General features: G+C 34.6%; 1 protein-coding gene across 5 annotated transcripts in view; it reads left to right on the plus strand.

Moving 5' to 3' along the window:
* LOC149779629 (sorting nexin-13-like) overlaps positions 1 to 12,847 on the plus strand; it is a 122,111-nt gene that overhangs the window by 79,566 nt on the left and 29,698 nt on the right. For all 5 annotated transcript variants that reach the window (XM_089940418.1, XM_089940419.1, XM_089940421.1 and 2 more), the window contains 4 exons: positions 895 to 1,024; positions 3,018 to 3,166; positions 6,119 to 6,223; positions 11,248 to 11,358. In XM_089940418.1, coding sequence (XP_089796544.1) covers positions 895 to 1,024; positions 3,018 to 3,166; positions 6,119 to 6,223; positions 11,248 to 11,358 — 495 coding nt within the window. The remainder of the gene's footprint in view (positions 1 to 894; positions 1,025 to 3,017; positions 3,167 to 6,118; positions 6,224 to 11,247; positions 11,359 to 12,847) is intronic.

The raw sequence follows: 12,847 nt of genomic DNA on the forward strand, positions 1-12,847 counted from the left end.
CCAGCTTTGTCATCCTAACACCATTCTCTGTAAATACACCTAATGACAGGAAACATTTATTTATACCCTGGTATGCTAAGATTCCCATCTTGACTATAAGCAGACTGCTATGTCACATAACACATTCCTCTCTCAAGACACTGCTTTCCACAGAAACTTGTTTTGTGACTTTCAGTTTCTTTTCATAATGGTGCTAAAATTTGTGCTTTCATCCTAATACCATATCATATCTGCCAAATAGTTGGGCTGATATTCTTTTTTCTAGCAAACATTAAACCAATAAAGCAATTCTGCTTGCTGCATGGATATTTAACAGTGCCACGAGGAAACAATATCATGATAAAAATGCTTAGAAATGATAGTCACCAAGAAATTGAAATAGTATCAAAGTAGTATTAGTATTTGTTTGCAAATTATGGAGTTTATTATATTAGTAATTGTGTTTTTGCAGTCATCATTGTTAGATTAGGCTTGAAATAGAATGTTATGTATTTATGAAAGCACATGGACCATTTAAATTGGTGTCAGTATGATTTTATATTGGCGTGGTTCGTTTAAGGGAAGGGAGATTTATATATTTATAATTTTTGTAGCTTATGAAAAATTTGGCAGCCCCAGCAATACATTTTCCAGTCCCCTTGATTTAGATGTGTATTTATTTATTTCCAACTGCAAATCATAGGTACAGCCTAGGTATCACTTAATTAATAGGGATATTTTTTCAGTTAACTCCACCTTTTTATACTGTTATTAAAATGTGTGTGTCCTTTCATCTTGAGTTTTTAAATAGGTCACATTACTTTTTGGGTACAAGTCATGGGGTGTAAAGGTTAGTGTTCTTGTAACAGCAGAGGTAGACATTGTAGTATTCAATGGAGTTCTTATTTGTGGCAGAATGATGACAGCATTTCCATCAATTCCTCAGAGGAAGGTTCAGTCGCCTCCTTTATCAACAGTTCCACCTCAAACAACTCGTGTACAATCCATGGGGAGGTAACTATCACAGCCACAGTGTCACAGACTGGTAAGTTGTACTTTCTTTGTAATTTTTAAGTAAAATTAGTGTAGCATTTCATGAAGTTTTCTTGGATTTTCAGGTGATTGGAAATGGAACCTTATCAGTGAATGTGAAGAAAATTTGAACAGCCTTTGTGAAATTAGCAGAAATGGATTGCTGAACTTGGAGAGTCTACATGATTTTTGGAGAGAAAAAAATTATGACAAATTTTATTCTTGAGTGCAATATTTCCCTTGATTTTGTTTTTGCTGCCCAGTAGTTTGTTAGTTTGTATTATACTGTACCAGTTCACTTATCACATGCTATATATCGGCTAGAATATTATGCAAATATTAGTTCCCTGCACGTAAGTATGCACAAATAGAATTAAAATAGCTGCATCATTTCATTTATCAACTGCAGATATAGCATTTTTAGCTCATGCAGAAGAAATATTTTTCTTGATCATATACATTGCATGCCTAGCTGGGAACAGTTAGGACCCAGACATAGCATCAAGGGCCCACCGATCAGAATCTGTACAGTTTGTCTACTTTAATTGCATGCAGACATCTACACTTTGATTTAATTGGCAGATGAGATGATGTGATATAATATGACAGTTTCAGATAAACAGATATACTGGCTGACTGTGAAACACTTCCTGCATCAGTGTGTATTTACAAGGGGATCTCAAATGCCATCCATTTTAGCTTGCAATAGAATTTTGACTTAAATGACTGCAGAAAATATGTCTAGATGTATTTTGAGATTGTGAGATATGTTGTTGCACTCTAACTTCTACAATGTTTGATTAAAGTGCCTTCTGTCGGTAACAGCAATCCATGAGTATTTATACCAGACTTTGTATGGCAGAGATTTCACAGAGCCATGCAAGAGGTCTGGTCGAACAGGGTGGATCAGTGTGTAAGATGTTCACAGTAGATTTGATGTGCCCATACATGGTTACAATAAATGTAGTATTAATTGTATTTAATTCCAGCTGTTATAAACCCCAGCTGTATTAAACAGCAGCTGTTATTAACCCCAGATGTATTAAACAACTGTTTTATAATCCAGCTGTATTATAAAGCAGATATTGTAAACCCAATCTGTATTAAAAAGTAGCTGTTATGAACTCAAGTTGTATTAAACAGCAGCTGTTATAAACCTCAGCTGTATTAAGCAGCAGCTATTATAAACCCCTCCAGAGGTTTAGGTAAGGAGCATATTAGCATGTATTCTGAACATGAATTGACTAAAAATGCATACAAAAATCATACTGTGTGTTTGTTGTATGTGTACTCTAACAGTTTAGTTTTAGTCATTTAGTAGGTACTTGTTAGTCATTTTTTTCCTTCACCAGTAAACACATTTAATGTCTTATAATGGTGCATTTGATCAATATAAACTTAGCGATTTGGACAGGTTGTGGATGTTCCTTATGATAGTACTCAGTTGCCATAGAAACACTGAAATGAGCATTACCCGGAGCTTAACTAATCCATTTGATGCTTACTCATAGGCATCATAAACACCTCCGTGGAGTGTTCATTTAATTCAAATTTCAACAAACCCAATTAATTCCAGATAAAGGAATAAAATGGCCAACATAGAGTTCTATTTATCTAAAAGGTGAGATACTAAATAGCAAAATAAAATTAATTGAATGTTAAAAGTCTAGTTGCCAACTGTTTGAAATGTTTTACCCATCCGCTGAGGATATAATTCGTCTGAACAACAGATAAGCTGGAACGATCTAATTTATTTGTTTGTCCACCAGAAATGTGAAAGGAGGAATATAGTGGTATGCTTGTCTGTCCATCCTTCTGTCCATCCATCCATCACAAATTAGTTAAATTTTACAATTGGGTCAGGAAATTCTTATGTTGCAAAAGAGAAGGTAGTGTGTCATTTGTGTTTCATGAAAACGTTTCTTTATCTGGTTCCTTTCTTATTTCCTTTTGTCTATTTGAGGCTGCAGCTTTTCAACAGCCAGTTGCTTTTTTTCTGTTTGTAGGTGTTATCCATGAGTCGGAAAAGACGGGGAAATCTTATGCAATATTCTATATACGGGTGACAAAAAGAATTGGCCAGGATGATGAAATATGGGATGTGTACAGAAGATACAGTGACTTCCATGATCTCAACATGATTCTCACTGAAAAGGTTGGAACACAAGTTTTCTTATGCCATCCAAAGCATTTATAATTACCTCCCTTAAATGCACTGTGCTATCTTCTTTGACATATTTTAATTTTTGTAATTAAAATTATAGGGTAGAAATAATTTTCATCAGAAAAGCAATCAGTTTTTTCAGAGAATGTGTAGAAAAAATAACATAACAATTATAAGAATGTACACAAAAGATTCATATACGCTAGAATTAAAATGCTTCTGATTATTGAACAAGATGATAATATGTCTTAACCAGGGATGGGAATCTTACAGGAATTTATATTCTGTTAAAATCTGTTTCCAATTATACATTTTTTTCCCCTCAAATTTTGATACTTACTTTTCTGTAGTTATAGAACTGCATAAAAACTAAGCAATCTATCAAAAACAAAGAGGAGACCAAGCAAATACCATATTTGATGTAATTCCTATGCTTTATGTCAAAAAATTATTATTTGTGTAAATTTTGTGATGTTAAAGCTTATAATTTTAAACGCACACTGATGAAGTCATAATGCGTCTATTACATCTCTCCCTCGATAACTCAAGCACAACAGGGTCCAAAAACATAGGTCGGACTATTAGCGAGGGCAACAGTTACAAAGGAAGCTCTAGAAAATGAAGAAGGGATGCCATCCCTTCTAGACATCTATAAGATTGGGAAGAGCATGGAGTAGCAGTGCTGTTTAATGGCCGAATACTCATTTTATAATCACATGGGGAATAATTGTCAATAAACAGTTTTATTATTCACTTTTTGGTATAAGTTACTTTTCTTCTCAGGATAAATTTCTGAAAGATCATAACATGACTCCATGAGATTTCAGCTCACATCACATACACATGTGCCTCATTGTCTCCCTGCAGAACATTGTGTATTAAGTCACTTCTTTTGCACAGATTACTTTTAAAATAAATTAACACATTCATTTTATGAAACAACCATCAGTGTTGAAACTCAATTTTTTTAATTGTTTTATTAGTAAAATATTTATGTCATGGTTTCATAGCAAGTAGTAATGAAACTTCTGCTCATCCTGAATAAATATCTGAGTGCCAATTCAGGAATTTCAAGTTAACTTCAAACTTTGGAACTCACTTCTCCATGATGAATCATTTCCGTCAAAGTTTTTTATTCACCAAGTACTCCTTTCACTTGGTTGCCTTGCTAGTTTTGATCACATTTGCTAGTGACTGTGATAATTCAAGTTTTGTTTTTAATTCTTTTATTTATACATTAATATTTATAGCAGTGATCAATGATTGTCATGGCAAGTTTTGGAAGCTGCTTCCCTCCAGCAGCACTAGTCTGGTATTACATTAATGTATAAGGATGGATTTGACATAAAATACATTATTTAAATAAGCTTGAAATAGATGAAGAAAGTTGACTGACATGATATGTATGTGCAAAGGTTTCTCTTTTACCAGCTGGTAATGTTTCTTTCCTTACTGGATGAGAACTAATATATTTGTAATGCTGCTGCTGCCAAAGAAAAAGAAATAAAACCTGGAAATGTTAGTCATTTATGCAAGTTTTCTTTCTCTTTCTCTCTCTCTTCTCTCTCCGTTCCTTTATTTTACAAAATGCTGATTACTACTAACTTTTCAACTGTTTTTCAGCAACAGACAGTGTAGAATTTGTGATTCAAATATCTGCAATATAAAATACTCAACTCTGTACCATAAATCACCACTTAAAAAGTTGAACATGCATTTCTTATGTTGTGTATTGGGCTTTAATGCCATTTCTCTGTGCATGATAGTCTATATATGGTGACCAGTCTAAGTGGTGGAGGAACAACCCGGGAAGACCCACATAAGAACCACCAACCCATGGGAAGCTACTGGCAACTTTCTCACATATCCACATTGATCGAGCCGACAGAGGTTAAATGGCTGTGGATATCATTATGATGTTGATCTTCTATCCATCTGTTACCAGTTTGGTTTCCTCACAATCACCATCTACAGTTACCAAACTTTGATGGTGGCATATGCTTGGGGTAAGGAAAAACACTGTCGATTTCAAAGTGAAAAACTCCAAGGTAAAGTTCTTTATAACTGAAAAAAAGACCATTTCAGCACAGTAACTCAGGGTCTCCACCATCTGCACTTTCCAGATTGTTTTGGGATGACTTGCATTCAGGGTAAGGAAGGATCCTATGCATTTCAGGGTAAGGAAGGATCCTTTGCATTTCAGGGTGAAAAGTTTTAAGGTCAATGTCACAGACACTGTGACTGAAAGAATAAAAATAATTTCTGCAAAATAACTCAAGTTGTCTGACATCTACAGTTACCACACTTAGAGTATGTCTTGCACTTGAGGTAAAGAACTCTATTGATTTTGAGGTCAAAGATCAAGGCCATCTATGGTTACCAAACTTTGTGGATTGCTTGTTCTTGGGGTAAGAAATTTTTGTTATTTGATTTTGGGGTCAAAGGTCAAAGTTGCTGGGACTGAAAATATAAATATAGTTTGTGCAAAATAGCATGCATTGTACTTCACATACCAGGACCAAAATTTGTGGATGGTTAACATTGGAGTAAGTGAAAAATTGTATTTGATTTTGGGGCCTAAATATTAGATGACAAAATCAGTGTGACTTAAAAATGAAAAGTGGGTTCTGCACAAACATATAAATTATATGCATAGTGTTTTATTAAACAGGATGCGCATATAATATACTGTTAACAGTACCCATGTTAGTGATTCCATTCAAGCTTTTTCACATTATTCTTAACTGGTATACTCAAATTGAAATAAACTCCCTGAATAATACTTAATGTAACACTATAGAAAGTAGATTTATGCCTAGGTAATCCAATCTGATTTTAGCTTATATTTGTAATTCCTTGCTTTCAGTCACAATAATTGCAATTATAGTATTATTACTGTTCATAGTAAAATTATTATTCCAGTAATATTGGATTGTCTTCTAGTTTCCAGATTTTGCTCACCCCTCTCTTCCTTCCAAAACAGTTCGAAAGAATATGAATGAAGAATTTCTCAATAAACGCAGGAAAGCTTTAGACCAATACCTACAGGTAATATTCTCTTTAAAACAGTTTCTCCTCTTCCGTCCACCCACCCTATGAGGAAGGCATTTTAGTTCTGTGCTGTCCACACATTCTGATTAAAATCAAGATTTGTCACTTATTGAAGAGCTGATGGACGCTGACACTGGACATTGTCTGTATAGTCGGAATTTTTATGGACAAGCAACTTTTTCAAGGTTACTTGTTCATGAAAAAGTAAATTTTGGCTAGTAACTTGAAAGTGCAATAGTTCCCATTTTATCAGAGCAATGTTTACACAAGCATCATTCATACCTACCAATGAGTAGTACCAAAAGGGTGCATTGTATATTTATGCAGAAATTTAGCAGTTAGAACTCAAACCAGCTACAGCTTCGGTTGATACAACCAATGGAAGCAGACAGTACTGTTTTTTTATGGTTACATCAGAATGAATTTAATTGCCTGGAGGATAGGGCTTCATCAAGGAATCTATCACTGGACACTTTGGAACCATTATGTATGGCTATGATAATTTTCCTGGGAATGCATCTGGATGGATCATTTTCTTAAGATGGTGAAAAGTTGAATGAATAGTCAAGAGAACGGTATGAAACTAAATTTTACTCCAACAAGGATTATGATAAAAGCTACAAAAATGAGATTTTAACAATTCTTAGCTGCAGGAGTTTCCTTGGCTCAAGGTCAACAAAGAAAGATCAAATAATAGCATCTCTTAACATATGAAAGAGATTCAACTCAGTTGCAGACAAGACCAGTGTATTGTTTGCAACACAAGTGAACACAAAGGAAAGACACACTGTTAACACACCAAAAAAGTGCAAATACAATACATGTTGGTTAAACGTAAGTACTGGAAGAAGGCATAACACATAAAACCAAGCATCTGAGTTCTCAGACTGAAGCACAACCTATCTGTACATGAGTCAGTTGGTGTAAACTTTCTGCAAGATGTCGTTGATAAAATTGGGGACAGCAAGGCTAGAGCAAAAGTGAAGCAGGCCATAGCTTCTGATTAGTGTTCTCTTTATTAATTAGCATGGATTGATGTGTTAGTGACCACTGAATTATTTTCTGCATTAATTTTCTCTTCATTTCAATTGACAACACACTGACTCAGGATTTAAAAAAAAAATAACATAAAGGTTTGCATAAATTGTATTGTTTTCTCACATCTGTAGTCTAAGTATACCTTTTACAGCAGAATTAAGACAGTGAAATATCCAGTATATTTTACATGTCACCGACCCATGCTATATTCATTTATATGTAGAAGCATAATGGAAGTAAACAGTTTAATGGTTCTTTCTTCCACTTACTTTTTAACTTTGCAAATATGGTAAGTTAATCTTATATACAGACAATTAAGTTTTTTTTTATTTATTTGTCTATGTTCAACTTGATTTTCACCTCTGACCATTTCAAAGTCATGTTTCTGTAGACTGAACAATTCACCAATCAGATTATAGCTTTCACATTTATGAAAGTGAAGAAACATGATTCAGAAGATATAATTTCTAATGATACCTCTTTCTGGCTTGAAATACATTGCTTTATCTGATTGGTTACTAAAAATAATTGGACTGGAAATTTCAAACATCACCAGAAACTGAACCTTTATCTGTGCCTCTCAGATGTTCTTACTATAAGTAAATCTAGATTATACTCAGAATTCACTTATCAGTCTGCCATGAAATCAAGGTATTTCTGAAAAGTTATTGAGCCAAACCAAATCTAAATTGAATATTTATATCCCTGTATGGATCTTATGACCTGATTTGGTTCTGGTGACTGATGTTATTTTTAGCTCCACTGGTCATAGACCAGAAGAGCTTTTGAGATGGCCTGTTTTCTGTCGTCCAACATACATTTGTCCTTTAGCAAAAGATTTTTATTGCTACTCCACCTAAACTACATTGAGGATTGCTGTGAAACTTCATCTCAAAGTCTCGTTGATCCTAAAAGAAAATGGTGCAGCTCAGACAACCAGTATGGCTACCACAGCAGCCATCTTGAAAATCTTGTTTATGCTGCTCCTCCTGATGGTCACATAACCATGGAGTTTTCACTGAAAGACTTCTTTTGATGTCTGGTTGGCCCTGAAAGACAATAATGCTGATCTGTTATCCATATGTTATCCAATAATGCTGATCTGTTATCCATATGGCTGCCATAGCAGCCATCTTGAAAATCTTGTTTGACCTTCTTTTGAACAGGAAGTCTTATCAAATTAGGGTTTTCACCAGAAGACTTTTTATGATGATTAGTTGAATGTTAATGAAAATGGTCCAACCATCATGAAAATCTTGTTATTGCCTCCTGAAAAAGAAGTCATTTCAGCATGAACTTTTCACTAGAAGACTTCTTGTGATCTTAAGTTGTTCATGAACAAAAAGTGTGCTAATCTGATATCCACCAGAGTGGCCATCTTGAAAATCTAATTGCTTCTCTGGGTTGAAAGTCGTATCAACATTGGTTCTTCACCAGAAGAGTAATTAACTGTCTAACTGGTGCTAAATGAAAATGGAACCATTCTGAGAGCCAATGTTGCCACCATGGCAGCCATCCTGAAAATCCTCTTATGATACTCCTTAATTTTCTAAAAGTTTTAAAAGCTTTTTAACTTTTTGGGCATTTAAGCAAAAGTGATTAAAGGTAGAGAAATGAAATTTGGTTGGCATGTTTTTATGCTTGAGTATGCCTTGATTAAATTTTCATGCTCTTATAGCAATTTTTCAAAATGTGTAGATCTTGGAAATAGACCTTTTGGCGTTCATTGTTCAATACATGTTTTACTATTGACGAATCTAGTTGGACATTTCTGGCCTGCATGGAGTGCATGTGTTTTACAAACACAAATCTAGTTTTCGGTGGGGGGGTGTTCAGCATTCTCTTTTGTAGAACCTTTACTTAGAATATGTAGTAAAACAGTTTTCACTGCACACAGAAGAATGCATAGGAAACAATAGAATCTATCAAATTCACGTGAAAGGAGGCCGATGTCCTCAGGTTGATGGTATTGTATTACTAAAGTTTAAGAACCATAAATGTGGAAGGAAACTGCTATGTACAGTACACTATCATAAAGCAAGAGGGAGTTCATTTCACTTAAGAGATAACAAAATCTAAGTCACATACAGATTGCAAGACATAGAAACACATATGTACACAACTTTAAATGCTGTTAGAAAGCAAACAAAAACAATATTAAGATGACTGTCTTGGAATGGTAAGTGTACAATAACATCATTTAGCTTTATTGGACCAAATCCTTTTGCTTGTCAAATGTTGTGTCAGTTCTGCAGGAAAACAACCCTAGCTGAGCAAGACCACCTTGACATAATCAGAAACTAAATACCATTTGATATAAAAAAAAATTGAACCAGTACAATTTTTAATTTGACTGGTTACCAGCAAGAAGAGCTTATGAGACTGCCTGTTGTCTGTTATCCGTCTCTCAGTTTGTTATAATATTTAAATGAAACTTTGCACACACATTCATCACCTGGTCTAGTTGGCCCTACATGAAGATAGAGCTGCTTGGAGATCTAATATCATGGCTGCCACCATAACCATTTTGAAAATCTTGTTATCACTATTCCATCTGAGAGGATGGACATATCAACATAGATTTTTCATTAAATAACTTCAGATGAAGCCTAGCTGCTCCATAAAAAAAATGGTGCTGAACTGACAACAATGGTGCTATCTGGAAAATCATGTTATTGCTACACCAGAACGTTTACCAAAACAATTCTCATTATATCTAGCTGGTCCTTAATCAAAATAGCACCAATATTTCCTTGAATAGTCTTGTTGCTGTTAATTTTGAATCGATGGTCTTGGATTCCTGAAAATTCCTCTTGGCCAGTAGAGCATCAGTTCCATTGTAGGACTCTTGTTACATGTCTACAAAAGGTGTAGTGTATATTGTTATGATGTACATCCATCCATCTGTGACCCTTGTTTTGTTTCCGCACAGTGCCTTTTTTTTAAACACCATCTGCCTTTCCCAAACTTTGTGAATGTCTTTTACTTGGTAAGGAGAATCCTACCGATTATGTGTTCAAAGGGTCAAGATAACTGTGAATGAAAGAATTGAAGGATTTCCACACTATAATCTCAGTTCTACACAGACTTGGACTAGACTTTGTAGGTGGCTTGCACTTTGAGTAATAAAAGATCTGTATTTTTGGTCAATGTTCTTGGTTACTTACTGAAAAAAGGAAAATGGTTTTTGTCTAAAAATTTATTCAAAACCATAAATGTGTCCAAAATTTGTGAAAGGTATGGAAGAAGCCTATTGATTTGGGGGGTCAAAAGGCCAAAGATCAGTCATGGTGATTCAGATATTTTTTTTCTTAACGACTTTTGTTTCAAAGTAAATTCCTTGACCAAAGTATGTGAATGGCCATAGATCAAGGTCATGTCAGATGAGAAAATAATGGTTTCTGTGCAGTAGGTTTAGTGCAAGATCACATACCTTTGACCAAAAAAGGCCAAAATCATTGACACCTTTTGGCCATTAGTATCGGACAGTCAAACTGCAATGGTGTCTACATAGAGGACTATTTAAGACAGGGTGGGTTTATTCATGATTACTGATGCATCATTATGTAGCTAAAGCCTATTTCAGACAGCTTGAAATTAAATTGAATGCCTACTTTGCCATAACTTTTGTAGACAAGTGTATTAAGAGCTTGAATAGAATATGTTTTGATGTTAAAAATGTCAGACTGTTTATCTATTTATTCATCCTCCTAAGTGTCTCATCCTATTCTTTTTTTCAGTTCTCATCCTATTCTTTTTTTCAGTTTGAATTCGAGTAATGGAAATTATAGATTTTTACTTTTATAAAAAACATTATTTCATAGAAATACTTGTAATTTCCTCTAATATACATCTTTAATTAGAAAGCAGCAAACAAAGTTTTGCATGTATTCAGATAGGCTACTCAAGATCTTTCAGAACAAGTTGAATGATGTACTCTAAATAGTTGACATTGGCTACTGTGCTGTTAATTTATATTACAGTCCCTTTTAAATCCAGAAGTGTGGGAACACCACCCAGGAATGAAAGAATATGTAATGAAATTTCTAGCTCCAGGGATGTGGGAAAAACACAAGAGTGAACTTCAAAGAAAGGTAAGTATACATTTTAAAAACACCAGACTTTGTGAATATTCTGAAGATTTGAACCTCTGCATTGTTCTTGATTAAAGATATGTTCCACAATAGTTTTACGGTTTGATTTGGAGTTTTAGCAGACCTGGAATCATATCCGCAACACTCCAAAGCTTGAGAGCTCACTCTTGGATTCAATCATACCTGCCTTTTTTTCCTTCAAAAAATTACTCTCCAAGTTTAAGTACAGTAGCAGAGGTAGTTGACACACCTATGCAGGGCATGGATTGATTATAGAGCTCATGGAATCATTTCCAACATGGAGTGGATTTTATGGAAAGTTTTTGATTATAGAGCTCATGGAATCATTTCCAGCATGGAGTGGATTTTATGGAAAGTTTTTGATTATAGAGCTCATGGAATCATTTCCAAGATGGAGTGGGTTTTATGGAAAGTTTTTGCAAATAGTTTTGCAACTGCAGCAGCAGATTTGATTCCTCTTAACCTATTTTTCAAGCTCGCTTAGCAGACAGCCTTGCTGACCCAGTGATGACTGTTTCAGGTTGAGTCCTCCAGCGACTTAAAGTCTCAGCCAAAATACATCTCGCCCTCAAAAACTCACAGTGGGATCCAAACACATAAAAGACTTACAAAAATGGTACTAACAGCTGCCTTGCTAGGCACTCAGCATTAAGAGGTTAGTGTTAGGACTGGTCGACCTGGTGTTAGGATAATGTGACTTAGTGGGACATCATGCTACATGTCTGCAACATGATGCCCCAGTGCTAAACATCATTAAAAACTGTTACACTGCAGACATCGTAGCAATATGACTGAAAAATTGTTAAAGCTACGTTAAAAATCAAAATCATACACACACACACCCAAACACATGTACTATGACATAAGTGAAGGCATGAGTTACCAAGTGAGCTTTTGAAACACTAAGAAATGGGTGGAGATTGACACAAAGAGACAAAAGGGGTGAGGGCAGATTGACACAAAGAGACAAAAGGGGTGAGGGCAGATTGTAATGTTTAATACTCGCTTTATAATTGTATTGAGAATAAATGTGATTAGATAGCATTTTAATGGAATTGTTCATTTTGGATTGTAAAATACCTTTAATTTCTAGATAAGCAACCTTAAAAGACTGTTACATTACTGCTGAGAACATTATGTATTAAGCCTTTGCTTTTTGTGTTGAATTGATACATTCTAGTGTCATTGTTCATTCAAAATTAAAGGAAATTTCTTTTTTCAACAAGGTAGAAATTAATTTGAAGAAACCATGTTGAAACCTGAAAGGGTTGACTTGTTGAAAGGAAATCAGAATTGCACTTTGGAAAAATAAACAAGCCAGACTGGATAAATTTATAGATGGAAAGAAAGGGAAAATAAAGACAAAACCATAAAGTTAATTATAGTATGGAGTGGAGTATGTTACAGATACATTGACATATATTTTGTCCTTCATCAAGTAAAAAATCCATAGAAATCAGTGTGTGAT

The sequence above is a fragment of the Sinohyriopsis cumingii genome, chromosome 17 (assembly GCF_028554795.1).
Source record: "Sinohyriopsis cumingii isolate HCF-2022 chromosome 17, ASM2855479v2, whole genome shotgun sequence".
In the NCBI taxonomy this organism is placed as follows: Eukaryota; Metazoa; Mollusca; class Bivalvia; order Unionida; family Unionidae; genus Sinohyriopsis; species Sinohyriopsis cumingii.